Source organism: Anopheles maculipalpis, chromosome 2RL (genome assembly GCF_943734695.1).
Source record: "Anopheles maculipalpis chromosome 2RL, idAnoMacuDA_375_x, whole genome shotgun sequence".
NCBI lineage: Eukaryota > Metazoa > Arthropoda > Insecta > Diptera > Culicidae > Anopheles > Anopheles maculipalpis.
In genome coordinates this window covers 97,712,469-97,739,398 of record NC_064871.1, presented here as the reverse complement: position 1 = coordinate 97,739,398, position 26,930 = coordinate 97,712,469, and the positions used below count along the sequence as shown (strand labels likewise).

At 43.8% G+C, this 26,930-nt stretch overlaps 2 protein-coding genes across 3 annotated transcripts in view; one reads left to right on the top strand and one right to left on the bottom strand.

The window, feature by feature from the left end:
- The window catches only part of LOC126568464 (MRG/MORF4L-binding protein), a 99,628-nt gene that overhangs the window by 44,738 nt on the left and 27,960 nt on the right, over nt 1-26,930 (top strand). Inside the window, exon 3 of one of the 2 annotated variants that reach the window (XM_050224946.1) lies at nt 851-863. The exons of the other annotated variant lie outside the window; for it this stretch is intronic. The gene's annotated coding sequence lies outside the window, so the exon portion shown is untranslated. Of the gene's footprint in view, nt 1-850; nt 864-26,930 lie in introns of those variants that run through there. 2 annotated transcript variants of the gene reach the window in all.
- Nucleotides 14,002-26,930, bottom strand: part of LOC126567981 (beta-1-syntrophin) — a 52,269-nt gene continuing 39,340 nt past the window's right edge. The window contains exons 5-10 of the mRNA XM_050224369.1: nt 24,252-24,469; nt 22,918-23,000; nt 16,480-16,597; nt 16,132-16,305; nt 14,311-14,490; nt 14,002-14,209 (exon numbers count right to left, since the gene is read on the bottom strand). Coding sequence (XP_050080326.1) covers nt 14,126-14,209; nt 14,311-14,490; nt 16,132-16,305; nt 16,480-16,597; nt 22,918-23,000; nt 24,252-24,469 — 857 coding nt within the window. The 3' untranslated portion in view covers nt 14,002-14,125. The remainder of the gene's footprint in view (nt 14,210-14,310; nt 14,491-16,131; nt 16,306-16,479; nt 16,598-22,917; nt 23,001-24,251; nt 24,470-26,930) is intronic.

The window sequence follows — 26,930 nt, the reverse complement described above, 5'->3', positions numbered from 1 at the left end:
ACCCAGGTTCTACCGTGTAAAGACAGCAGAGCTATCATATTTTTACTTTTTTCAAAATAAATACTATCAACTTTCCTTCAGTATGAGTGAATAAGAGAAAAAATTTCTTATGGTCCTCTTGGATTATCCAGAGAAAATATTGCTAGCCTCTATTTGGAAAAAGGTAACACTGGTAGAAAGGATCATCTTTGCGCAATGTCCAAAACGACACCCGGAACGGTTGTCCAAAATTATTCAAAACGCTGTTGGTATCGTAGGCAGACCGCGGAGAAACCGAGAGGCAGAAAACCGGAACGGAATATTGATGGTTATTGATGTGTCAGGAATTATTATGATTATCTATCATGAATATGTATTCGAATCCGGTGGGGAAATCGCCTTCAGCCAACACGTCCCGATTGGAGCTGCTTCATTTCTCACCACAGGATGACGAACGGGTGATGAGACAGAGGATGCACGATGGTTGGGCGAAGCGTACCAAGAGGAAAGGCGGGAAAAGACAAAAGAAAAGCACCAATAACGGCTCGAAACGATTCCATTTACCGAAACAGGAAGGAAACCAGCTCGGTTTCATGTTTTACTGAGTTTGTACGCTTCCGTTTCGCCTCACGCGTCTAGCGTCCTGGTACACGTTTGATATTATTTAAATCCTTCGCGTCCGTTCGGAGAACGTTTTTTGGCTGTGGCATGTTTTTTTTTCTTGTCATGAATCCGATGGTAGGAAATTCGGGCCAAATTCCAACTTAAAGATGAAGATAAAACACAAAATGCGCGAAAGCCGGTCGTGAAATGTCGAACGACACCGGTAAGAAAGCTTCGCAGATGTCAATGATGGAGTTTTGGAGGACAGTTTTTTGTTGTTGTGTATCCTTCCACCCATAATGCTGCTTTTAGCAGGGTGCACTTTGCGAATAGGGTCGATTATGGTGATCCAATATCGATTCCGTTGATTCCAGTTTCTCAACACACTTTCGGTGGTACACAAAAGCGCTTGCATGAAATGCTGCTACAAAGCGCGATCGGAGGCACGTTTTGTGATCATTTTTGTGGCTTTTAGGTGCAAACACACGTGGCTAAACGAATCCACGGGAAGCTACTACCTATCGAGGGGGGCGAAGTTTAGAGGGAACGGACTGTTCGAAGCAATCGTTGTGAAATTTATGCGATCACTAAAGTGTATTGGAACGAAAAGTCCACGGAGTGTTAGTGATAAGCATTCGAGAATATCTAAACGGTGTATTCCTATCTAAAATGAATTTCGTTGCGTGTTGAAGCTTATCGAGCAAAGTTCTTAGTGAAAGTGGTTCAAAAATATACCGAATTCGATGGAAGTCAGCGTCCTTCAAGCTGTGCGTCGCTTCGACAAACAAAGCACAAATTGCTCGTCTAGACGAGAGTCAATTACAATTAGATCTGCCGGAATGATCGTGGAGAAAAAATGAAGAAGTGCTCTTCTTTAGAGATATTGTTTTAATATGAAAATCCATAAAATTTAATTTCCTCGGGGACTTTTTATCGTATCATTCTACCCTCGCACTCGCTCGGTACCGTCCTGCTCCCACCTCGGGCCGGCGTTTATCCCGCTAGCGTTCTGGGTTCGTTAGTTCCAGCGCTTAGGCCGAAGTGAAATAGCTTGCCCAAGGGTGAAATGAGCTTGCCCGTATTGCCAGCGTTTATGAGTGAACGAGACGGAAGGGCAGGAAAAAGTGGTCCATTCCTGCGCTTCGAACTGTGGTGGAACGTAACGAGCAATCTGTGCCAATAATGGCTGTTGTTTGCGATGAAACTGGAACACGGCGAATCTCCGGAGGATTGTCCAGAGGAGGAGGAGGTCCACTCGCACTCGTTCCATCTGTCGTATCTGTCGTAGGCATTAGAGGCCACGGTTGGTTCGAAAGCCTGAGGGAACAGCCGGAGCACGACACGAATCCGTGCCTGTTCCGGCGAGAAGTTTTTTTTTCACCTCCCATAAATACATTTGTCTCGTCTTGTGCGTTTGTTCCGCTTGGGGTGAAAGACGCGTAAAATGGGGATATAAACCTGATTTTGAAACGGCATCTCTAGACCCCTAGAAAGATGTTGGTTGGAGGAACTTTTTCGCAGGAAAAGAAGCTAAGATGCGTATTATTGTTAAAGCAATTTTCCGACCAGACGACCTCATACGCAGCTTAAATAAATCATATTTTGTCCAGCGGAAAAGCGAAACGAGGGTTTTCCTACTGTTTTCCATCAACGGAAAAAGATGTGAAAATTAGCTTCAAATGGTGCTACAGTGATAAGCTTGGGCGAGCGCAGGAGATAAGCTTAAAAGCTCGTTTTCTTTCCTCCGTTAGATCCTGCGAGATGAAGTGGAAATTCTTCAATGCTTCCGTAGTTGTAATACATGAGTAAAACAACATAAACAAAACAAAACACTACCCATAGTTTTCGTAACCCACCCGAAAAAAAACATGAAATAAATTGAAAAAAACTGGTTACAGTTTCTCCCGCTGAACTGGTACAATAACAGTTGAGCGAAGAAAAACTGTATGCGGTTAAAAGTTGTAACAAAATAACTCATGTCATTTGTCATCCATTGCAGGATGGAAAGGCAGCTCCGAGAAGGAGCCAAGAGTTGCAAACCACATTTCCCGTATCAAGGATGCAGTTACAACTGCATCCGCGAAATTGTACTGAGCACAACGGTGAAGAAAGCAATACATACAGCACAAACTACCGGGTTTTTTGGTCGCTGTATTGGCATCCCAGTGTAATGGGGTCGGGGTTCTCCAGCGTTTCCGATGCTGGCAACGATCGGCGTCGTCAGACCGCGAAACCGCGCCGAAGTGGTGGCCCCTTTCGGAAAAGGAATGTTTTACTAGCAATCCTTTTGTAAGGGAATGAAAATTCTTCGCCCTTTCGCTTGTAATCGATGCGCTTGTGTGGGTTGTAAGTCAGCTCTGTTTGTGGTTGACTTTCGAGTGGCCAGAAAAAAAAACGGAACACTTTCCATCATGACAAAAATGGACGGATAGAACGTCGCATGGTTTGGTTTAGTGTGAAGCTTTATCGCTGCACAAGAATGTACGGTTGCAGGATGTTTATTTGTTTTTATTTATTTAATGGTATTTGATTGCTCTATACAATCCATCTCTAACACTTTTACACAACAATCTTCTGATTGAAGGAAGTTTGACACTCTTCGCGATATTGTTCCGTAGCTTGCTCTCAGTGTAACGGATGAAAAATTGCAGCCATCTTTCACCGGTGGCACAGGTACTTCCCGAAAGCGAACTGCGTAGGTTAAGCGTCGGTAGCTGGCTCTTCCGCTTTCAGACATTCCTTGTGATTGATGGGTGTTTGCCTAGCTGTGTTCTACGGTTCTCACCTGGGCGTGAAAGTGTGCCTTTTAAAAGCTTGAATGTATTATCCGTGCAAAAGGTTGATCATTGCCCACACTTAACACCAACGCTGCTACATCACGGTGCCATTTACTAATCTTCGTCGGTACTTTAGGTTTTGTGTTTGTTTTAAAATAAGATCAAGATAATTGTGAAACAGAGTGCGAGAGAGCATGATGCTGCCCAACGGTTGATATTTAAATTTAAATGGAAAACCCCCATAAACTTTCTTCTCTGTTTGTTGGCGGTCTCTCCCTGTATTTTCCAGTAGAAGCGCATTTGTCTTTCAGCGATCATCAGCGAACCTGGCACCATCCTTCATCGACCCGGCAGTCGGCTTCTCGTCCTGTCGTTTCTTAATTTTTCATTACTTCATTTAAATGCGGTATTATTTATTTCCACCCAAGACTCCCGGGCCGGCTGATGAATTGTGGTGTTTGTTTTTGCGCGCTTTTTCCTTGCCGCCCGGTGTGCGCAATTTAGCACTTGCATTTTTCACTTGCAGCTTGGCTCACCCTGACTACTGACGGTAGCGACGACGACGACGCCGACGATGATGATGATGCCCCCCGTATCATGGTTGCTGATGATAATGGAGGTGTCGATGATGCTCCATTGACGCAGTGATGCTTGAGCGGTAGGATCTCGTTTTTGTTGGAGTGTGCGCCATTGTAGCTTTTTTTCCTACCCTTTTCTTTGGGACCGTTGGGTTGATGAGGAATGCGCTTTTTCCACGAACCGGGTGACGGGCGTGAGATGCAGCACCTTCAAAATCTACTCCAATGCTTCTATTTTCTGTTCTTACGTATGCATGCATTATGTATTACGTATGTTAATAATGTTACACCATTTCACGAACCACTTAAACGGAACTAATAAAGCTTCACTTGATCCGTTTGTACGTACGAATCAATTCATTATATTGGTTCACTTTCGAGTAAACATTACGAAATCATAGCCAATTTTCGAACAACGCATGATTTGTTTTGCCCGTTAAAGGACACCCACCGCTTGTTTAATCTTGTGTCTCTCCTCTGCCGGAGTTCCATTCGTTGTCGCTGTCGCTGTGAGGCTGTTGTTCCGATGCATAGTAAAATATTGCAGCAGCAGCCCAGTAAAAATCAAAATAAAATCATATATCACCCACCACCACGCGTGACGCCATTCGGCATGGGAAACCATGGGAAAATGTTTTCCCAAAGAGTCTACCGGATACTCGGCACATATTATCTGCTTGGGAAGGAAAATGGAGTATTTTTTGTTTGTTTTTCTTCCTGCGTTTTGCCATAGTCCACTGAAAGCGCACATTAACCAGAGGACTGAAGCGCACAACATTGGCATCATCTGCCGATACATTAATCATTGAATAAATTAAATAATGATAAAACATTCATAAAACGCCTTCCGTGGTGCCGAAACCGTGGAGCGACAGAGGATTCGCCGTTTGTTCACATGCGCTGTTTGTAAACTTTGACAAGTGGGATGTTGTTGGTGATTGGAGTCATTGGGGTGGTGGGGCCGTACGCAATTTTATCGGTTAACATGTGTGTTTTTCGTGTTTGGGGTAAATATGCAGGACATTGCACGGTCGGGAAGAGTATTGCTAGATGAAGAATAAAAATTGCGGAGAATAGTACAACTTTCTCTACCGAGTATGTCCAGGATACGGGACATTATAAGCAGGAATGTACCGTTTGTTGAAACGCCTTTTGAGGGAGTGACAATAAGGCTAAAGTCATAATAATATATTATAAATAAATTCGTACCACGGCTTGGGCTACTAAAAACAGTGCTACCGCTTCGTTGATCCAGCACGAGATGGCGCTGTGTGACGAGAGTTGGACCTGGCTGAGATCAGGACGCAATCAACGCAAATCAAACTAAGAACAGTTTGCGCATCGTGCAAGCCACGTGCTTTGCCCACTGATAAGATGCCGCCATATCGATTATGGAGAAAGTGGGAGAGAGCAAATCTGTCACAGAGAGAACGATCGAGAACTGTCATTCGGGAGAGCGCGATCAGTCATTCTAGTGCGTGTGCCAGTGAAGCGTCCTTTCCGTGTGACTCCGAAGAAAATGCATAAATTACTATAAAATATAGTGAATTTTAGCTTAAAACCACTTACATTAGTGAGATTTATACCTCGGGTGTCTAGTGTGCGAAGATGAATGAAGATTAAAGCAGTGCTAATGGCAGAAAAAGCCGAAAAAAATCATCCCAAAAACCCACGCGGGGAATGTAAGAAGAAGAAAGCCAAAAACTCATTTTTGCACCCGCGCGACTTTCGTTTGTGTTAGTTTAATTTGTTCTTCTTCTGTGTGTTTGTTTCGGTGTCGACTTTCGATGCATCCGTCGTAAATTGGCGCCTAATCAAAGGTGATTCATCCAAGAGGCTTTACTGCTTGCGATTTTCGGCTTTCCACTGGCGTGTGCTGAACTCGTGGCTTGTCTTGTTGGTCTTTGGTGGACCGATCGCGGTCATAAAAGCAAACGAGAGAAATCGTTTAGTGTACCCCTTTGCTAAAGCACGCAGCTTTACCAAATTGCTTCAGTGGTTCGTAATTAATTCAATTTGGATCCGATTCGCTCGACCGATGCATCTATTTACATTTTGCTGTGATTTTACTCGTGCGGGATTTTACTCGGGTTAGTGCGTTTTCGGTGTGTTTCGTTTGTGTTTCTGTGTGTATGTGCGTGTGTTGAATCGTGAAGGTTTTCCAAGAGGTTGACCTGACCAACCACAACGTGATGTGTCCTAGTGTAGTATTAAGTAATATCAAGTGATTGGAAAAAAGTATGACTCGGTGACTCGGTTTAAGTGGGAATTTAGCGAATACCAGACGTGTCCGTCAACCAATCATTCGACCAAACGAATTTCGAACGGAAAACCCCGGTAAGTAAAACCTATTTTTCCGTGGAACACTGGAACACGACCCAATACTGCCATTTAAATCTAAACTAAAACCATAAATGTAATTCTTCAACCGTGATTTCCAAATTCATATCACGGATTAAGTGGACAGCAGAAAGAGAGAAAAACTCTATCGGAAAAAATACCACGACTCCACCGATGCTTGGCGTGCTATTGTGTGGTACAATTTTTCAAAGCTTGTGAAAATCACCGAGTACTGATGGTAATTAAAAATAAATAATGAATGAAAAATTGAGCCGCAGCAGGAAACTGGAATGGTCGAGCGACACGTTTTTTTTTGCCCCCCCCGGGCGGTGGTAAAGTGAAAATGCAAGTACAGAACGGTGCACAAATCATCCAACCCTTCCTCTCCCCAGTCAGCTATTGACCACACTTCTCCCGATGCTTCCGATGCTGGCACAACGGTCTGGGTGGTGCCTACGCATTTCGCAAGCAAAAATGGAAGTTTAATTACTGACCGAACGAAAAACTGGACTCTCACGTATCCCCGAGAGCGGGCGCGTGTGTGTACTACCCCGAGATGCTTGCAGAAAGGTTTTGTTTGCATCCGTTTTATGTATATGTTGTGCACTCCAAGTGGGTGGAGGTTGTTGTTTTTTTTTGTTCTGTCGCTTTTACCGAGGTTTGTGTGCGCTCAAGGACTGGACAGGAAGTCCGGGCCCAGGCCAGGGAGCAGCAAAAAATAAAAAAATAAAAGGTAAACAAAAAACGTAGCTCGAAACTGGCCCCTAAAAAGAATAATTGAAAAGCTTGCCCTCGAAAACGTGCAAAAACAGGAAAAGCATAACATACGAGCGCTGGTCCTCTTCAAAACAGCATAAATCATTTCGAGCTAAGAGATGAGCCAAATGAGCCTTCCCATAAGTTGCTCCGGAATGGGTTGGTGTGGCTGCACAGGTGTGTGTAGGTTTGTGTGTTTGCATTATGTTGCAGTGGGTTTTTGGGGAATTTCTGTGCAAACAGATGTGATGCTACTTCTGGCGGGAAAAAGTTCAAAGATCGGTTTTGTGGGTGAGGACCACTGAAGTGGAATGAAATGGGGAGAGCGAGAGAGAGCGACGTTTTACAGCTGCTTTACAGCATTTGGAGTATGTGTATTTACTTTTCCCGAAACGCGCACAAGAGGTTCAAATGTTTTATCTTCATTTAAAGCAAAGCATTGGCATCCTAAAAACGAATCAGGTAGGGTAGGGTTTAATTTATACTACACTGAAGGTTAAGCTAAAGCTCTGGCTATAAATGCACACGAAAAGGATGAAGTAAAATGGTGTCAATTTTCGATTATGGAACGTTACGGCCATCTATTCCGATCCCTTCACCATCGACGAGAGATGTATTAGTCTGTCCGAAATCGAGCCCTTTCGAGCTCGGTTCTGTGCCACCCTGTTCTTAGCCACTTCCTGCTGGCCATCGTCGCTAGTAGTCGATAATGGAAATCCAATCAGCTGAAGCACCGGATGCAATCGAGCAACGAGCGGTGTATCGATTTGCGGAAGCCGAATCACCCTTCTCGAAAAGCTCAACGAAACGCTAGCCCTCCAACTGTCGACGAGGAATGCTAGAGAAGGGCAGAGGATGCGGCAGCTCACTCACTATTCCACCACACTTTATGGCAAGAAACAACCATCCCTCCGCAACAGCAGCAGCACAACAAAGTTGCATGAATTAAATAACACCGAGCTTTGGTGCGAATTGCGGTGATGGTGGTATCACGGTGGTGTATAGGTGTAGATCAAGTGCTCATCCTAAATGGAAATGAGAACCCGAATTGAATCGCGATAACTGAAGGGTTGAATCACTCACTAAAAGTATATTGTTCCATCCATGGACTCCACCGAGCATTCTTTGATCCCTTCATCTCATCCCCTTTACCAACGAGACAGTGAGAAACTAATCCGCATCAATGCCGGCTGTTCGGCAAGGAATCGTAGTTTTAGATATCTTGCAACCATCATGGTCTGTGCTACTGATCGAAACCGCCAGCGAAGAACACCAAATCTCTTCCCAAATTGTGGTGGTAGAGCTTTTCTCAATAAGCCCAACGTATTTGGACGCCTTTTGTCGGTGGCATTCTTCTTTCTTTTGGGCTCGATACGAAATGGCTCATTTTTCCCAAGAAAAGCAAAACCTTCGTTGAAATCGAGCTCCTCCTCGATTTCAGCTGCTCGATTGGTTGGGCAAATGCTTACCAAAGCGTTTTTGGGTGATTGCGATCCGTTTTTAAAGCACCTAATCACGTTGTCGCATCGAACCCCGGTGACTGTCATCAGTGTATCTATGCGTGGCCGTGGTGGTGGTGGTGGTGGTGGGGAAAAGTTTCCCCATCGGTTCATCATCACCGTGAAGCACACCGGTGAATCTGCGTGGGCTCTACAGGTTTTGATGATTTCCCGTGCGATTTTGGTGTAATTTCTAGAATGGTTCGTGTTTGAATTTTTGGCAGCAGCAGTGAAGGTGCGCTGTTGGTTGCAATATAGCACCACACCGATAGGAAATAGATTGTCGATCTAATCAACTTTATGCTTATTAACATCCATTTCCTGTGAAACGGTTTCTCGTGGGAAATGTTGCTCTGTACACTATGCTATTAAGTGATATTTATAGCAGGAGGATGAGTTTTTGTGAGGTAATTATCGTAGCATCACTTGCAATCAGCAATTTTGATTTACAAAATTTAAAATCATTGTTTCTAAAAGCTTCAAAAAAGTCTTTAAATTCCCCGTAGAGAAATGGAAAGAGACACATTGCATACTTTGAGGCGCTTCAGAAAATTCAAAATACAAATCAACAGAATGGCTGCAGTAGTGCACTAATGCACTAACGCTGATAGCGCTCTAGTAACAAAAGTCATGTTTACGCTTGACATTCAATTGACTGAAGCATACAATTAAAGCTTCATCGTTGAAACAAAGCCACACATTGGCCTCTAAAACACACACACACACTCCATAGTGTTCTTTTCGATCTAACGCGTTCGTCGGTAATTTGCTCATTAGCTGTTTGCTAATCTACTCTCGATTCAACGTTCACTGATCAATGGCTTTTTGTCACTAGCGCGCAGAGCACTCCATTGTAATTGTACAATTCAATTATAATTAAATTATGCTACGATAGATTGAAACATAAAATTCGCGCCATGAACAACGATGGGATGGTGTAATAGAAGGAGCGACAAAAAAAAATGGAGCTTACCACACGTTCAGTGAAGCATTTAATTCAATAAAATATGAAATTATTAATGTGGCATAAATTAAATTCACCTGCTGGGAGCGTGTCCATCATGTTCTGGATTGGGACGTTTTGCTGAAAAGTTACAAAAAAGCATATGGTATTGGAATTAAGCTCGTCCAGCTGTGTATGTTTAAATCAGATGATTTTTTTCCAAATACAAGTTGTGTGATCAATTTACAAACACTTTCGGATGGTCAAACGAGAGGAAGGAAGAGGAAAACGAACAGCCAATAATTATGATACAATTTGTTTTATTTTTTTGATTTTTCGTGGTAGACTTTTCCTGGTAAGTCCATTTGACTTTTGTTAAGATTAGTAGCTGTTGTTTCCTTTCTTAAATGACGCACTCGGTTACATTTCATTTTCATTGCTGCTGTTTTTTTGCTACAATCTTACAAAAAATTCGTCAAGACTGTCCCTTCTCAACACTATTAGTATTTTTTATGCTTAGTATGGTGTTAGTGAGCTGCTTGTGTGTTTTTGTTTTTTTTTTCAAATTTCAAAGAGAAAAAAGATTCACATTACAATTTGGAATTTGTTTCCAGTTTTCCTTCACTTCTTTTTCCCACCATTGTTTCAATCATTCACTACATACATTTTGTTCTAATTGCCTCAAAAGTGATTACAAATGAGTTGGATTTTATCGCTCGAAGAGTTGAATTTTTTTGCCAAAAAGGTGTGTAATACACACGCGTTTTGCAATGTACTTCCTTTTCAAACGACCCAAATTTCCCTTTCCGTTCAACATTCAACAAAAACTCGAAATACTTGATCAATTTTCACTTGCTTTCGTATCGGAACCAGTGGGTGAAACATTGAGATGTGTTTTTTTTGATTCTGTTGTTTCCTAGTACATCGGGATTTTCCTATTTTTCTTACTCTGTCCTCTATCTCGCGTTCATTTTCTCCAGACTTTAAGCTTTCAATGAGTTTACATCAACATGGAACATGTTTACACCTCGTACACTTTTCAGCTTTTTTGTGTGACTGAACTGGCCTGGCGGGCGAGCTGCACTGACTGACGGAGCTCTTTTGCTCTCGGTTCATACTTAAAGTACAACTTTGGTTTCTTTCTTCCTCATCGCAACTGACCAGTAAAATGGTGTATGTGTGTTTTTCCTTTTTTGTTCCGTTGTACAACGTGTTTTGATCTTTAGGTTATTGATTCCTCAGCCTTGTTTTGACCTTCGCCTCTCACTTGGCTGGCGTTTTCCTCCATTCGATTGGCCGGTACAGATAACGGCAGTTTGGTGGTGGAAAACCCCAAGGTTTGAACTATTATCATCTGCTGTCAGGATTCTACAGTTTTTGTTTTTTTGCTGTTCTACATATCACTATAAAGTTCATGTACACTTACACACAAACACACGCACACAGACAAAAACACATACAGAATCCAAAGGGGTGAGTTCTAGAAGTTCAACACGCGAACCACAAAGTCTCCCCGACGGAGTGGAACTGATGTCTTGTTTCGTCTTTTGCATATGTACTTATTATTCATTAGTTTGTAAAGGTACCGTTCCTCTCAGATGCACTTCCTTCGCTTGGCAAACGAGGGAACTCGCGATGAGTTTGTGTGTGACATTGTGAAGAAGTAAGGAGTAAGAAAATGGAGAGTCGATTTACAGATAGCGATTGGTTCGATTAGGAAAGATCAATCTTGTTTTATCCTACATGCCAAACTGTGATCCTTTTAATATCAGGCTCGATCGTTTGCGAGACAAGAGAAATTATGCTATGAATGTGTAATTTGATATGATTCTACGAAACGGTTTGCAAAGATCGTCTCGATTCCATCCATCATGCGTCCGGCGAGCGAGAGAGTGAGAGTCCAAATAAAAAGGAATCAGTTTGTTTAGGGGCGTTCGTACACGTTGAACGGTTCTATGCACGACAAGGTGCACGGAACGGTTGCTGAAAAGCGTAGCATTGATTATGCTGATGTTTTCTGAGAGGGCTCCATGCCGTGTAACACATGTTCCCGACGCACGTTACAATGATGGATGGATCCCTTTTTGCATCCTCGCATATGCGTGGAAGAAGGTTTAGGCTTAACAAGAAACGTAAATGGTCAAGGAAGTGAACCATCCCTAGTGAACAGCAGCAGCAGTAGCAGCAATTTTACAAACAGAAACTCAACAATGCGACATGCCGTTTAGTCCGATTCAGCCTATCTGTTCTGTAGTTCTCTTACCTTGTCTTGTTTTGCAATAGTTGTATCGTTTAGCTTCTTGCGAAATATGTTGCACGAAACTTTCCATTTCCCTTCAGCTATTTTTCTTGCAGTCTCTGCTTAGCATTGCTTCGTGTTCGTGTTAACCCCAGGCCGTTTGGGAAGCTCTTATCAATTGCTTGATGATAGTTTTGTTGGTGGATAATTCATTGTCATACTTGGTCGACTTGCTAGTCGATTTACAAATTGCTTTGAATTTATTTAGCATTGTTTTTCCTATTCCTTTTCTGATACAGAATGTTAAGATATGTTTGGGGATTACTTAGGAAGACGGACGCTTGAAAGTAAAATAACGATTAACATTTTCTACGGAACCAATTGGATAGTTTTTCAATAAACTGTGCGTAACGAGCGTGAAATCGGCAGATGAAATTTCTTTTGCGAATAATTTGCCGCGATAGTAATGTCAACAAGAAAAAAGGAGCTAAACCAACCATCCAGAACCAACCAGAATCATCATTTACTTTGAACTTTTGAAGTAACTTTCACTATTCGAGTAGAGTTTTTGTAAAGTGGAATGTAAAATGAGGCAAACCCGTGACCGAGGAAAAGTTTTCCCTACAAATCCTTTTGCTGCTTAGCGTAGAATTAAAATTTTTTAACGAGTACAAGTCAAGTACAAGCAATTCAGTGCATGTTTAAAAATGAAATGAAACATCCTCAATCATGCAAAAGGTAACGATGTTTTCAACTAGATTTAAAAAAAAAGGGTTTGGTTTTCGCAAAGAGATGTTATTATGTTATTATCGACCGAACGAAGGAAAAACCCTACGACGGAAGGACAAAGACACAAAACCGCCCACAGAAAATCATTCTCGTTTCCCGGAAATGTTTCATTTATGCTCGTGGTGCTTTTGGAAATTAGTTTTCCCGTTTTTTTCCTTGTTCTCTAGAACTGACTGGGAATCCAGTGGGGAGCGGACAAAAGATGGGAACAAAAAATCCGCAAAACCGCTTAGTCCTAACAACACACCTCGAGCGTGAAGAGCTGTTTGCGAAAGTTTTCTAATTTCGATACATCAATCAATGGCGTTGCTGTCGCTGCTTGTGTTTCCTTTGGCTTAAAATCGATAATCTCATCGAAGGAGGCGTATGTATACGGGCGAAAAAGACACTGGGCCATGCCGGGCCGGTGCAGGCGATCGAAGTCGAAACTTGGATGCTTCCGCTGTTCGTTGCACAAAAGTCACCACAGCCAGTGGCATGAAATGTACGAAACTGTGGCATTTTTTGAGCGCATTCTGACAGGTAGATCTATCTCCACACACAAGCGCCGCGTGTGCGCCTACGGGAAAAAGTTAGCACAGGGGCTTTGAGCTCGCGTGACGTTAATTTCATCCGTAGATTGACATCGTCGATCAAAGTCTTAAAATTGTACAAACAGATTCATTATGTCAACGGTATACCGGCGGGCAGAATGTATGGGTGGAATGAACCACTGGACTAGAAGAAACGTGGGCGTGAAAACATAAGCTCTACAGTGTGGGTAGGTGTCGAGTTGGGAAACATAAAACCTTATCCATTAAATGGCGATGACAAATGCTTCTATGACGTCGAATACTGGTTAGCTGGGAAGGCTAATCATACACAGAACCGTTGCTAAAGTTTTTGGTTATTGGTAGGAAGAGGCTAATAAGAAAGAATTGTTATAATTATTATGGATGATACTCCATGTTTGAATTTTCATATGTCTCTTCTTTTCAAGCTCTCACTACAAAGTTAATGATTATGATGTTTTCTGTTACAAAACACGTTTTTTTTCTTGAGTACATTCTGTTTTACGCCACGCACAAGCAAGATTTAGCTACCGTTATTCCTTTTATCGTTCTTAACACGCGAAACTCACTGATGCACTTAACCGGTTGAAACATTATTATACTACAAACTAGCACAAACAGAACAAAACTCAACATTTTAATGCTGAATGCAAAACAAACAACAAACGAACCATCTGTTCGGTATGCTATACTATACGGCTTACGAAACAGGTTCGGATGGCCCATCATGCCTACGCAGGAGGACGCAGAATCTCAAGTTGTAAGCTGTTCTCGCGTACGCACGTACATACATACACATACACTATACATTTACAGAGAAAAGCTCCTTACGCGAGCTCGGGCATGTCGGAGTGACTGAATCGGGTGACCCCATATTTACAGATTACATCAAAAAGGACGAGCTTCTGCTTTGTGTCACGAACCGGCGAAGCGAGAGTTGACACACTACCGATGATTCTACAGCCGCAGGAATACTCTACCGGGTCGTACCTGCTGCACTCAGGACAGGGAAGCTCAGTAAAAATGGTAAACAGCTAAACCGGTGTAACACTTCCTCGGATGGCAATGGCCTTATGCCAGGGAGTGTACCTTCGCCGACAGACAGTTGTGAAGCACGAATACAACCGGCTTGGGACAGCACTCCATGTCCAGTTCCTGGTGAAAGGTAGTGAAAAGAGGCAAGATTTGAAATGTTTCAAATGCAGCTCACACATCCGAAACATGGGAATAATCTGGGGGAAACAAGGATGTCTTACCAGTTCCGCGCCGTCCTCCGTGCCGGAGAAGTCGAGGTACAGCAGCTTGTTCCCGTCATCGGCCGATCCTTTCAGCTTGTCGAACGGGAATGTCCAGAGAGCTTTCGAAGCGGGTCCGAGCCCACTGTCTAGCAACGTAAATCCACGGTCCAGGTGTACGATTAATTGACAAGGACGTCCCTGTTGAGTGGTGAGATAAAGGGAACACAAACATCAGACAATGAATTTATATTTCTCTCTTTCAATTCCAAGCGGACGGTCATTAAGTTTGTATGAAGTTTTGAAGTTCTTCATCTACAGCCAATCAAGAGATCCAATCAGACAGTGCTAATCCTTCGTTGCAACTTCTCTCAACGGTCCCGAATCCCGAGTTATAATTATTGGTTCGATTAGCTGTCGTATTTTGTCACCCCCAGTGTAATCGCTTTAGTCGCCGACCAACCGGTCGGTTGAGGTTCCCCCTGCAAATTGACTGCATCCTTCGCACACGTACCACGTGTTCTGGGTGCAATCGCCATCCGCAGCAGTCGCTCCAAAAATAGTTATCGCCCGTGAACGTTTGCCAGCAAAAGTGTGTGCGAGTACGGGATTTAAACGCGTTCTGCTTTTAAATCTTCTAGCCAGGCGCCGGTGATACTAACGAGAGGAAGGAGGGTTTATTGGACACGTCAGGAGGAGCTACTTAAGGGGTGAGGTAAAGGAAGCCAATCGAAAGCTTCCACCATCCCACACACCATGTTTGCCAATTAATAACCGAGGCGGCACCGTGCTTTGGAGCGAAATTCGATTCCGGGATTTTAATCCCGCTTGGCGGAAATTGCAACACTCGTTGCCACTCCGACGCATTTTCTCCCTTGATTTTCTACGAAACACACAACAGGGTGTGAGAGTGCGCGGAAGAGAACGTCAAACCGAGCAGAACGGAAACGGCCGATTAGCTACTAGGCTGGCTGGAGCAGCGCAGACTACGGTTGTGGGAGAAGTTGAATCAGAAAAAACACACACAAAAAAAGGTCGATAGCTTCAATGTCCTAGTGGCAGCAGTAGTGCTCGCTATTCCTGTGCGGCCGTGGTGGTTAGCCGTGGTTCCCAAAACATAGGCGATCTAAATGTGGCTCGTGTCAATAAAGCAGCGCGCGAGCAAGCAACACGGTCAGTTGTGCCAACAAACTCTGCGTAGCTGCTCTACCCGACGCACTCTACGCATGAGACACACGGTCTCTCTTTCACCCCACATCTGATCCGTTTGTATTGCTGAGGGCATTTGGGATTAAGGTGTAGTTACTGCTGCTGTATAGTTACCGACCGACCGACGGGCCCGGTTTGCGTGAAGGCGAACATTTTAATTAAACCGTGGGCCGATAAAGCTTGGAAGCGTGCCACGAGTTTGCTTACCCAAAGGTGATTCGAGAGCGAGGAATTAAAGCAAAATCGATCACGCTTTATGTAACGATTAGCTTGCCATAGACCGTGGCACCACGAGAAGGTGTTGTGAAACATGAGAGCTCTGCATTGAATATTCGTTTACAGATTTAGCGTGAGGCTCGGTGAAATGATAACCGAAGCTATTGAAGTGATAGAAATCGAACCAAATCACTGTTGAATGGTTTCAGTTGTGGAATATGAGTTTAAAGTACTGCAAGCAGCACATAATGTAAGTGTAATCATAAAGGGAATGAATAATTTTGTCCAAATCGTGATGATTTGAACGATTTTAGAACAGGTTTCACTTTGCGCCTAAATGTATGCAATTTGCGTGTAGCATGTATTTTAAACTTGTTAAACGTCCTCAATTCTAGCTATTCTTGCTATTCTACTCACCTGAAATAGGCAACGGAAGGAAAACTCTCGCTGACAGATGATGGCATTATGGCAGCCTTGCACTAAAACGCGGGCCCACGCCGCCATGTCCCGGTTCGTCTCCGACCGTAACCAATGGCTAACGACGCCCCGTGTCGTACCGCACCGGATGCAGAATACGCTCGAATGTGTGCTCTAGAAAATGGAAAGAGAAACAAATGAAACGATATAAATGAGCAAACAGAAAACAATATATGAAGGGGCAGAAAAATAAAATAATAAAAAAACAGGGACGATAAATGACTGGGAGCAAAGGGAAACTTTCCGCGAGTGGCGGAAGAAATCCCCTCCCCCCGTGTGTATATTTACCGAGTTGGAACCGACGGTTGATGTGTTGCCTGCACCGGCCAACCGAGTGGCCACCAGGGGACAGCTTTCGAACGGTCTGCTCCATGCTTCCACCGACCAGGGTGCGCTTTCGTACAGGCTGTTCGTACCAAACGGAACAATGGGAAACGAAACATTCAGTATTTGTTGCAGCCAAAGGTTTTAAACACACGTGGGCGCGTGTGGTTGTGTGTAAAATGGCGAATAATAAATGAAACAAACATAGAAAAACTGTACGCGACACAAACCGTCAAGCAGCAACATTGTTGTACGCGTTAGCTTTAGCAAGTTTTCAGCGAAAAATTAAAAACAAACGAAAATCGCAACGGAAAAACGTAACCTGGGTGGATATCTCGCCTGTAATATTTGCGAGACCAAAGTCCGGAATACAATGGGGCAAACAATCCCATCCCTTCTTCCTTCGAACTGGACACAATGTTCTAACCAAACACAAAAGGACAGCATTTGATAAGCGAAGCGACACAAAAGGGACGATCAGTGCTGGGAGAGGGAGAGAGTGGAAAAAATGGGAACGAAATTCTCCACTAGCTGTGCCTCGCTAGCTTCGTAATGAGCTTAGTACTCGCAATATTTCAATTTGCCCTCGAGCAAAAGCGAGAAAATGAAAGTGGAGGGAAATTATTTCAAGATTAGATTCCACCTCGCACACCGATCTCTTCTAACATTCCCCCCTGTAACGGGAGGGGAGCAGGGAGTTGAGACAAGGCATCTTTGGCGAAGCAAAAGTAGCATTAAAAACCCCGAAAAATAGCAATGCAAAGGGAAGACTGTGAGAGGGAACAACAAACGCCAAATGCCGTTGAAGCAACCGGTTTGATGTTAAAGATCCTATTCGCAAGAAAACAGGTCCTTTGCTAGCGTGCTGCTTCCGCTTACGTAGCCGTAGCGTTACGTTTGCTGCAGCTGGTTTTCGTCGTTGTACCGTACTCGATAAAAAAGGCAAGATAAAAATGTACCAAATGAGGCAGCAAAAAAGCTACCTTTTTGCTTGCGACTGGCTAGCGGCAGCTGACAAAAGGCGGGAGAGGAGGGTGGTTTACGCGAAAGGTAAACAGATACGGGCGAACATGCAAGTCAACGCGCAGCAATGTCCATCGTCACCAAGTCGTCGTACCAAGCCGTACAGAAGAGTGCATGAAACGGTCAACATTTGCCCAGTAAATGTTCCAACTTTACGTTCGTCCCCAGAGGGAATGGAACACTTTTTTTCGTAAAGTGCTTCACTTCGAATTGCATTCTCATTACACTTTACATCGCCCAGTGTATGGTGGCGTAGACAAAAAAAAACATTAGTGAAGGAAAATAGCTTCCCTAAAATCGTACAAAATGTCCACACGATGTAGTGGCGCGGCATTTGTGAAGTGCACAGCCGAGTGGTGCAATGAAGCCGGTAGTAAGCTGGCTGGGGGGAGAGAAGCCGGTAGTAAGCTGGCTGGGGGGCAAGAGTGAAGGAAGTTGGCACAAAATAAAAGAAGTCATCCGAAACTTAAACAAAACAAAATACTTGTGTTGACAGTAATTAAGGAAGCATTTCGCCGGCAAAAAAAAGGGACTGTTGCCGTTGTTTTCGTGAGGGATGCTTGAAAAATGTTCCTTTCGCCGTTTCTTATCTCGCGTCCGAGCGGCAGAAACACCGTCTTCTTGGATGCGATGGTCCTGGAATGGCCCTTCTTTATTTGGGTTCGCTATTCTACGACGATAATTAAGCTCTTAGTAGAGGCACTGGCTTCGCCGAAACGCTGTCTTCTTCTTGTTGTGATGCTTGTTGCAAGTCTGAAATGCAATGAATGCAATCTCGGGAGGACTCGTACGCGCAAGTAGATGAAATGATAGAACGTTGTGAACGATGAAGTGTCAAGCTGTGATTTATGCATTGAAGATGGTAGGATGGAATTTGTATTTTAAAGCTGAAACGTGAATGTTTTGGTTGGTGCTTTATGAGTACCATTCAAATGCACTGTAAAATCTTATCGCTTTCAAGAGGACTGTGAAAATGCTTGCTACTAAAAGGCAATTGCCAAAAGTAGGAATAGAAATTTGCGGCTCCGAATTCTAGGCACAGTTCAGTGACATCCTTTCCTTTCGTTCTAATCGATTGGATCGAATAAAAAAAATTGTATCAATAAATTGATTTGATCTTCAAACCTTCATTAACAAGAAGATGAACCATGTTCGAGGCTTGGGATTGTTTCACCTTCAATTAACCTCCAATTTCTGTCCGGTAAGGCTTTTCCTTTCGATTTATCTTAGATTGATTTTTCCTCTTTTTCTATCGTAAATGAAAGCCCCGTCCAAAAGAGGGAAGCTTCACTGGGTGCTGCTTGGTGGAGCCATATTTACATATTTGATTATTCATTCACACCTTCCTGTCCGCTGTCCCGGGCGACGCACCTTCATTATCGCGCCCGTTAGAAAGGGGCGAGTGCGGGATTTATTTGTCACAAAACCAATGAGGGCTGGCTTCCCTCATCCCTTAGCCAGGGTACGTTGGGGCCTTTCTTAGCAAGATCGAAGAAGGATGTCATAGATGAATGCTACTTTTCAACATTATTCACGTTTCCTCAATCTGTGATGGTAAAGCCGATCTCGAGCCGCCAAGCCGCCTACACTGGTTGGGGTTTAGATCCACATCCGTGAGCCCTTTCGGATGGCAATTTATCGCACCGTTTGCACGACAAACTTTCAAATTCCTACAGCCCAGGCACAGGAAGGAGCCCGGGTTTGTTGAATTACCCTGAGACCCCAGTAAAGTAAATGTGTCCTGATTGGAGGTGGTTTTTCGCGTGCTACGAAATTTCCCGGTAGATGGCGATTACAATTTCCTTTTCCGGTTTAGGGAAGCGAACAGGTGAAGCAATGCTGGTGATGGTGGTGCGTAGTTTTGATTCATGTAAACGGTTGTTGATTAAAATCAGACCACAATTTAGATTTTGTTGTTAATTTTCTCTAGCACGGTCGTTTCAACCAGCTTGACGTGATAGAGAAATAGGGATAGATTTATGTTGTAAAAAATATTTTACTAGTTCTTGTGGTTTAATTTTTCTTTGAATTTAATATAGGGAGAGAAATGCTTAGAAAAGCGTATATTACATTACCTTGCAGGAATTTGAACTATTAATTGTTGATAAAGCACTTCAGGACCGTTTCCAATTAAAATATCATTGCATACTAATGATCAAATATTAGATTTTACCTTGTACAACCACTTCGGTGCACGCTGGTTTCGCTGGAAATGGTTGGGAATGGAATGTGAAGGATTGTGACATTGTTGGCTACCGCCAGCATCAAACAAGTTCCATTTCGTTTGTCAATTAGAAAACCATTCAACTCGAAGGATAACCCCAAAACAATACACACTCGAAATGCTTCGGTTCATGCCATTGCGCCACCGAGCTGCCACTGGGACGTGGGGAATGGACCAGAAGAAAATCAAATTAATCATTTCTCGTTCGAGGTTCCAGGACTAGCTTTGAATTTGAGCATCATCTGCGTACTGCGGAGGAGAGCACCATTATCTTTTACGAGTACATGCAGGGTGGCCACCACCGCCCTTTGGCTGATGTCGTGGTGTGCCAACTACATTCCATGAATTGATATTAGTTTAGACATGCTTGATTCCGAGGTTCCTTAATCAAGCTGACAGTGAACCTTTCTTCGTGAGGGTGAGGTTGAGGGTGATTTTCGTTCTCTCTTCGTAATGAAGATACGACTGCAAGCAACCGTTTCTCAGCTCTTGCATTACCGTATGGTCGTTGTGGACAATTACGAATTCATCCCTCTCAACCAGGACACCATTCGGTGTTATCAAGATGGAAGTGAATGAAATGAACGGACAATCTTAACGCTGATTTGCAATCTGGCAATGGCCAGGGACGATATGATGCGGGAGAAAGCGAAGCAAGTGAAGTAAAACAGTGGTAAAATGGACATGGAAATGGTTGTGTCTTTGGAACAATGTAAATACAAGAGTTTTATATATGTTACTTTACGAAATGTTACACAAATTACGAACATGTATGCGGAGTTGGACCGAGATTTATAGAAAGCTGTAAGGAATCTATGAAACAAATGGAGTATAATTTCACACTCTTACCAGATCTCATTTCCATTTTCATCGGTAGAAATTCCTATAGAAACATTTCACTACCGCTACCATCGCAGAATACACAGTACTCAAAGCCGTCGAAACATCTTACGAACCGGGAATGAGTAATTGGATTTACTTAGACATACAGCCTTTCCCGACTTCAGCATCCAAAAGACAGCAATTTAACTGTGCTCAACAACCGGTTAGATTTCGCACTGGTTTACCCATACGACGGGTAGGATGTAAACTCCCCTTCTCCGTTCGTTTGTCTGGCCGTAATGCACACGAGCGAGAGAATCGACGACAGCGGGGTCGGAAAGCCGCCGGAAAGGTGTTTGGAGGCAGCACTACTTTCTTCAACCCCTCCCAACTGGAATCATACCCTTGGATCAAGTTGTGGGCAGGCGGTTAGGCGAATCGGCAAAAGGTATTTGTAAAATTACAAATGTTACAAGCAACCAACCCCTCGAGACATTTCGCGTGCCCCCGTACATTTATTAACCGCAGGATTTTATGCGTTATTCATCGTACACGGAGGTTTATCGGTCGGCAAATATCAGTCGGCGTCGGTAGGTTGGGTAGGTTTTTGGCGAAGAAAATGAAAAGCGTGATAAGCGCTAGATAAAAGTTGGTACGTGAGCGGCACAGGAACCGAGTTTGTCTTTGCGCGTCGAGCGCATATCAATGTTTCGGGAAATCGTGGCCAAACTCGTGGTGAAAACTTGACTCCTAGCCCCACGGCTAGTAGTAGTAGTAGTAGCAGCAACGAGAATGGCGCGACCCTGCGCGAAAGGCACAACAACCTTTCGCACCGTAAGCCGGAACGCGACCTGTTTCGACTTTGCTGTAGCTGGTGGTACGGGGTGGTCTAAACGAGCCAAGACATGTGTTGTTTGGTGTGTACGGAAGTTTCTGTGCTCGATTCGTTTGTACGCGGGAGTTTGTGTTCGTGACTTTTTGGTTGTACTTCCACACTCCTCCGTGGCCGTGCTATCTCTCTGTACCCTTGATGCAAAGTTTGCCCTTACTTGTGTTGCCACAGACAGACAAAGTTCTGCGTCCGAAGAATCATCGACTTTTGGAGCGACTTTGCGCGCACCATACACCATTCTGAGGAACGGATTTCATGCGAAGAAACGTCTTTGGTCCAGTTTGGTAGGGTTCCGTCAGGACGATTCTTAATGGAGCCACCGCGCAAACAAACGTTGGGGAAGAACTTCTTGGGGCATGCTAGAAGCATGCGTTATACCGTCCGTCAAGGAGAGATTCCATCATCGTGCGGAAGGTTTCGGTTCGGTTCAATGTCTAAACCGAGCTCCGACCGATGTGTGTTTGGTCAAAGTTTTCCTTGTCGGAACATACGCGAACGTGATTTTGGGGCACGGAAGAGTAAAAGTTGGACAACGGCTTTCCGCTGCTTATCATAATATTAACCTGGTGGTGATGGTAAATTTTGGCATTGCACATTGCATGAGTTGCACGTTGCTAGCCGCAGTTGGAGATTGAAAACTGCAGGTAGCATGACATTTAGTACTGATCAATAAACATATTTGGAGCACGGACATACTTGTGTGATACATTGAAGGGTTATTAAATTTATCAAAACTAACATACAGTACCGAGTGATTAGCTCCTGCGTAAGGAATCTTCGGCACAACAAATTCTCCAAGAAAAAAAAAGTGTCCACATGAGAGCTGACAAATCTTTCACCCTCTAACAACCTAGCGTTCGTCCATTCTTAAAGATTAAAGTGGTGTTAGAGGAAAAAGACAACAAGAAACTTGAGATAACTAAAAACAATCATCTGAACATTACCTCCACGGGTGGTAGCAGGATGGGGAAGGTTTAGTAAATGGCTTTCCCATATGGAAGATATATTTCCGACTCTCGATGGAGCCAACGCCAACGGGCGAGAAAACTCTAGAAAACAAGGGTAAAACGAGAACGTTCTACTCCTCGGTTCATACGATGGATATGTTTTATTTGTTCCTCCGCACGGTTCAGTAATACGAGCATTATGGAAGAAAGAATTGTAGAAAATCCAAAATCCCAAGTAAAATGGTGAGTTGGTGGAAAGCTTTCCCTTAAAGGACACTGAAAGCTTTTTTTGTCTCTTTTGCTCTGGTTTCAATTTACTTTCCATTCTATGGGCAAACCTCCAAACAAACACCAAGAGAAAGAAGAAGAAGAAGAAGAAGGGAAGGGTCAAGATAGACAAACATAAAATCCCGAAGACAAACCGTTTCTGGCAAGCATATCTTCCCCCCAGTCGAGGGTAGAAGCAGTTGTAGTAGGTGATGGTCTTTACTTACCGCAGCTCTCGATCGGTTACTGCAACGAAAATCGATTGCCATTTGTCCAGTTCGTCGGAGCTTTCCGAGCTGGAGCGTCCATTCTGTGGAAGCAAAAGAGTGCAGAAAAATGAGAAAAAACGACCATGTAAGAAGAGGAGTGCAATAAGAGTAAAAAGCAAAACAAACGGAACGGAATGAAAACTTTGCTCGAAACGATGGTCGAATAAAGGGCAGAGATAAAAGTTGATGAGTTTCCACACCCAGGTCCGACCGCAGCGACCGAACGTCTTGTGGCAAACGGAACACAACCCGGCACGGAGAAACCTCCCTCGATGCCTCCTACTTCTTCACGCTTATCTCCCGGGGTCCCCCAAAACCCCTTCGTTTGTTGATTGGTGTACACAATTGTGGTTGATGGTACTACCTTTTTTTTTAAGCATTTTCTTTTATACTGCACTTTGCACTGTGTGTGTGTGCGATGACGGGTTAGATTTGCTGTGCGGAGTAAAGCTTGAACTTGCCCGTAATCGAAGTCGAAGTGCAAATGGTGCACATTCCGAGCTGATTGCAGCGGACATCACAGTCAATGGAGTCGATAATGAACGACAGTTTCGATTGAAATGCGAGAAGGCGAGATAACTTAAAGCAAGAAATTGGGAAGATTCTAAAGTATTATGTAGCGTATAAAATTCCATCCAGCCGAACAGCAACTTGAAACAGAATGCTTCAACATTCGATGACATAGGATGATAAATGCACTGCTTCATAAACTGACCATCCATTGCTGCTCAATTAGGCACTGTTTGCATTCATAGCACCGTACTACCAATCGACGGGTACAGTTCACGTGATGGTCCAAAAACTGTACCATTTAATTAGGCAACTTTTGCTTCTGTCTGTCTAAAACCTTGTGGCCAGAGCCAGAGCCAAAACAAAAATAAAATAAGATACAAAAAGCACCACACGAAGCTGCACTTTCACACTGTGCAACGGGTGTCCAATTAAAACCGGGCAGGATAATTAAACTTTCCAGCCAGCTGTCATGCAAACGCTCGCTGCCGGGTGATGAGGTTTTTTGGGGGAGGAAAAAGCGGTTTTCGGTTCGCTTTGCTGTTATCGTTCGCCTGCTGGACCAGGCAAGCCAGTATGCCAGCCCGCCCGCCTAACGGGGTAGTAGCGAAACAAACAATCAGAGTGTGAAGCGAACACAGCAAGCAAGCGAAACATCTTCGACAGCTCGAACCAATAATGGTTGCATCGCCAGCTGCACAAGTGTAGCACGGGATAGCCTACCCACCAGGCGCACTTGAGGCTGCCGTGTGTTGCCGTGATCGTACGGCGGAAGTTCTTACCTGCTCACCACCACTCCGCCGACTCAACCATCCGATGTGCTTCAGCTCGCCGATGATCGATACTAGGGCCCGGTTCGCATCCAGCAGCGCCTTCTGAGTGCTCTTGCCGATGGCGGAGTGCAGCGCGTTAAACCATGTGGTCGCTTCCTGGGGATCCATCGCTCGCAAGATGCACGAATGGATGCCATCCGGTGAGTGGAGCTCTATGCAGCGGTTTTCTAGAACGGGAAGGAAGGAAAAGAGTTGAATTAGGGAGCCAATCAGCTGCTCTGAATGGGTTATGTGCTTAAACATCACACGGACAGCAAATCGGTCGGAACAGTAGTATTGTTGTGAAGTGATGTGAAGAGAATTAATTTGTAACGCAAGCACTCTAACTTCAAAGCAAAATTATAGAGCTCATGTAAACGCGAAGTCAAGAGTTTACATGACAAAGAGGAGAAGAGATCAAGATGAACGGGGGAAAAAAATAATTTAATTCCCAAAGAACTAACCACTGATCCTAGAATCGGCATAATCGCAATGTTCATTTTCAGAACCAGGAATGGCTTAACTGTCATTACACGAAATGTGTTGCAAAGCTCTTGCCGGTAAAGTGAATTAATTAATTGCTGTTTTCCAAGAGCGCGGTGCTTATAAGGAAAATTTGTGCTACAGTTGATAACGCGGATAACAGTCCGTTGCTCCAGTGGTCGGTAGGGAAAAATAATTTCCTCTCCCTGCTTCCTTTACCCAACCAGCCAGCTTTTAGCAGTGGATGAAGGTGTCAGTTTGACTTCATTATGGTGCAAGATCAAATTAAATTGTCATGAAAGTAAAATGAAACGCGCACTAATTAGAGGAAGGATAATGAAATTACCATCTCCTGGGCGCGGCCAGGATCTCATCGGTGTATTTCTCCGGAAAGGAATTTCCACCCACAAACACATACACACATTTAGCAGACCAAGGCAATCACAACTCAAGGTGACCGTCCGGTTAAATGAACCATTTCGATCCCAAGCTTTGGGTGTGTGTGTGTGTGTGTGTTGGTCACTGAAGCGCCCCCGAGGTGAATGCACATGATATTAGCATGCACGTGGACCGGGAGCGTCTCGTGGAATGTAATTAACCTTATCCACGGGAAGAAAGCGAAGCACTGGAGGATAAAAATTGACCATAAGTAACGGTGGATAGCGTCAGGTCCCCTTAGAGTTGGATTGTTAGGATAGAGCTCTGCATGTGTGAAACTACTGTGACACGATGACACGATGTAATGGAATGCTAAACTGTTGTAAGTCGTTGAAAGTTCATGTGGATTTCGAGTAGGGAGCTAGAATTAAAGGTCTGATAGGTAGAGAGGTAGAAATATTGTTGCTAAAAAGGGCAACTATCATAGCGACATTATTTGATTGAATAATAAGCTATGTATATCAGGACAGCTCTCGACATCTCTGGCAAACCTTCAACAATCTTAACCCAAATCCTCTATTTAATATCACTTTTGACATGACTGTTCTCGTCGATTGACCTCATACTCCACTGACCTCGTTTAAACGCTCGATCATTGCTGTCCCCAAAATGTTCAACCCTCTGAAGATTTGCTTCCCCAAATCCACCCCTAAATGAACGCAAATGTAAAGTTGGTCTCGCCCGACCCAACAAACAATAAATCCGATGTGCCCTCCGGATTCTTCGTACGGCCCGAAAGGCTAGACGGATCGTTTAAGATAAGAAAATTTGTTGCCCTTCACACGCAAAATCCTTTTGCACTGGTGGGGCGAGGACAAACATTTCGTCCGTCCGTCGCTCGATGCTTTTTGGAAGGGAAATTCGATTTGCAATAAATTTAACCACGATTTTAGCGTCACGAACGGTCACGAACACATTCTGCGTTGGCACTTGGTTGTTGCCGTTGTTGTTGGTATCTAGCTCGAACAAGAGGCAGATAAAATCTCAACATCGTGTTATTTATGCGGCCCCGCTCGGGGACGCTCTTTGATTGGCAGTTTGCCCTAAAGCATGGAGCGGTTATTGAAGTGGAAGGATGTGTGTTTTTCGTGTGAAAAAGGAAACGCTTATTTTCTTTTTCATTTGTTTTCTAGAAATTCTTTTCCGCTATACTAGCCCCAAAGCTCGTCGTTTGTTGCGGAAATAAAACTGTGCATGCTCACGATTCGATGAAAATCATTTCTTTTTTGGGGGTGGCGTTTTTTTGGTTCTTTTCCGATCGCTAAACAACATCTTGTGCCCGTCTTATCAGGGGTGTTGACGCAAATGGTTCATAATATTGGATGTTTTACCGTACCGGAGACCGTGTGGGTGCTCACATATATTTGACGTTCAATTCATGCACAAAGTATGGGTTTTTATAGCAAAAGTTTGTGTTGCAGAGTAGCAGCGGTGGCACATGTGAATGGGTGAGACATAAATTTGCACAGGACAGCACCAATAATCGAGATATCATATCCGTGTAGCATCGTTTCGCTGCTGCAACTAAACCCGAAGCGTGTAGTTTGGATGATTGTTTAGAGACTTTCCAATTTCTTGCCCTTTTTTTTGCGCCACCCAGTAAACAAAGCATCATAATCGATGACCAAAGAGAAGTTTACGATCAACGTTGCAATAGCGTCGTAGCTGGTGAAGCTACGCTGTAAAGTACGGCAAAACTTTCGATATGATCTCCGATTGTGTTCGGTT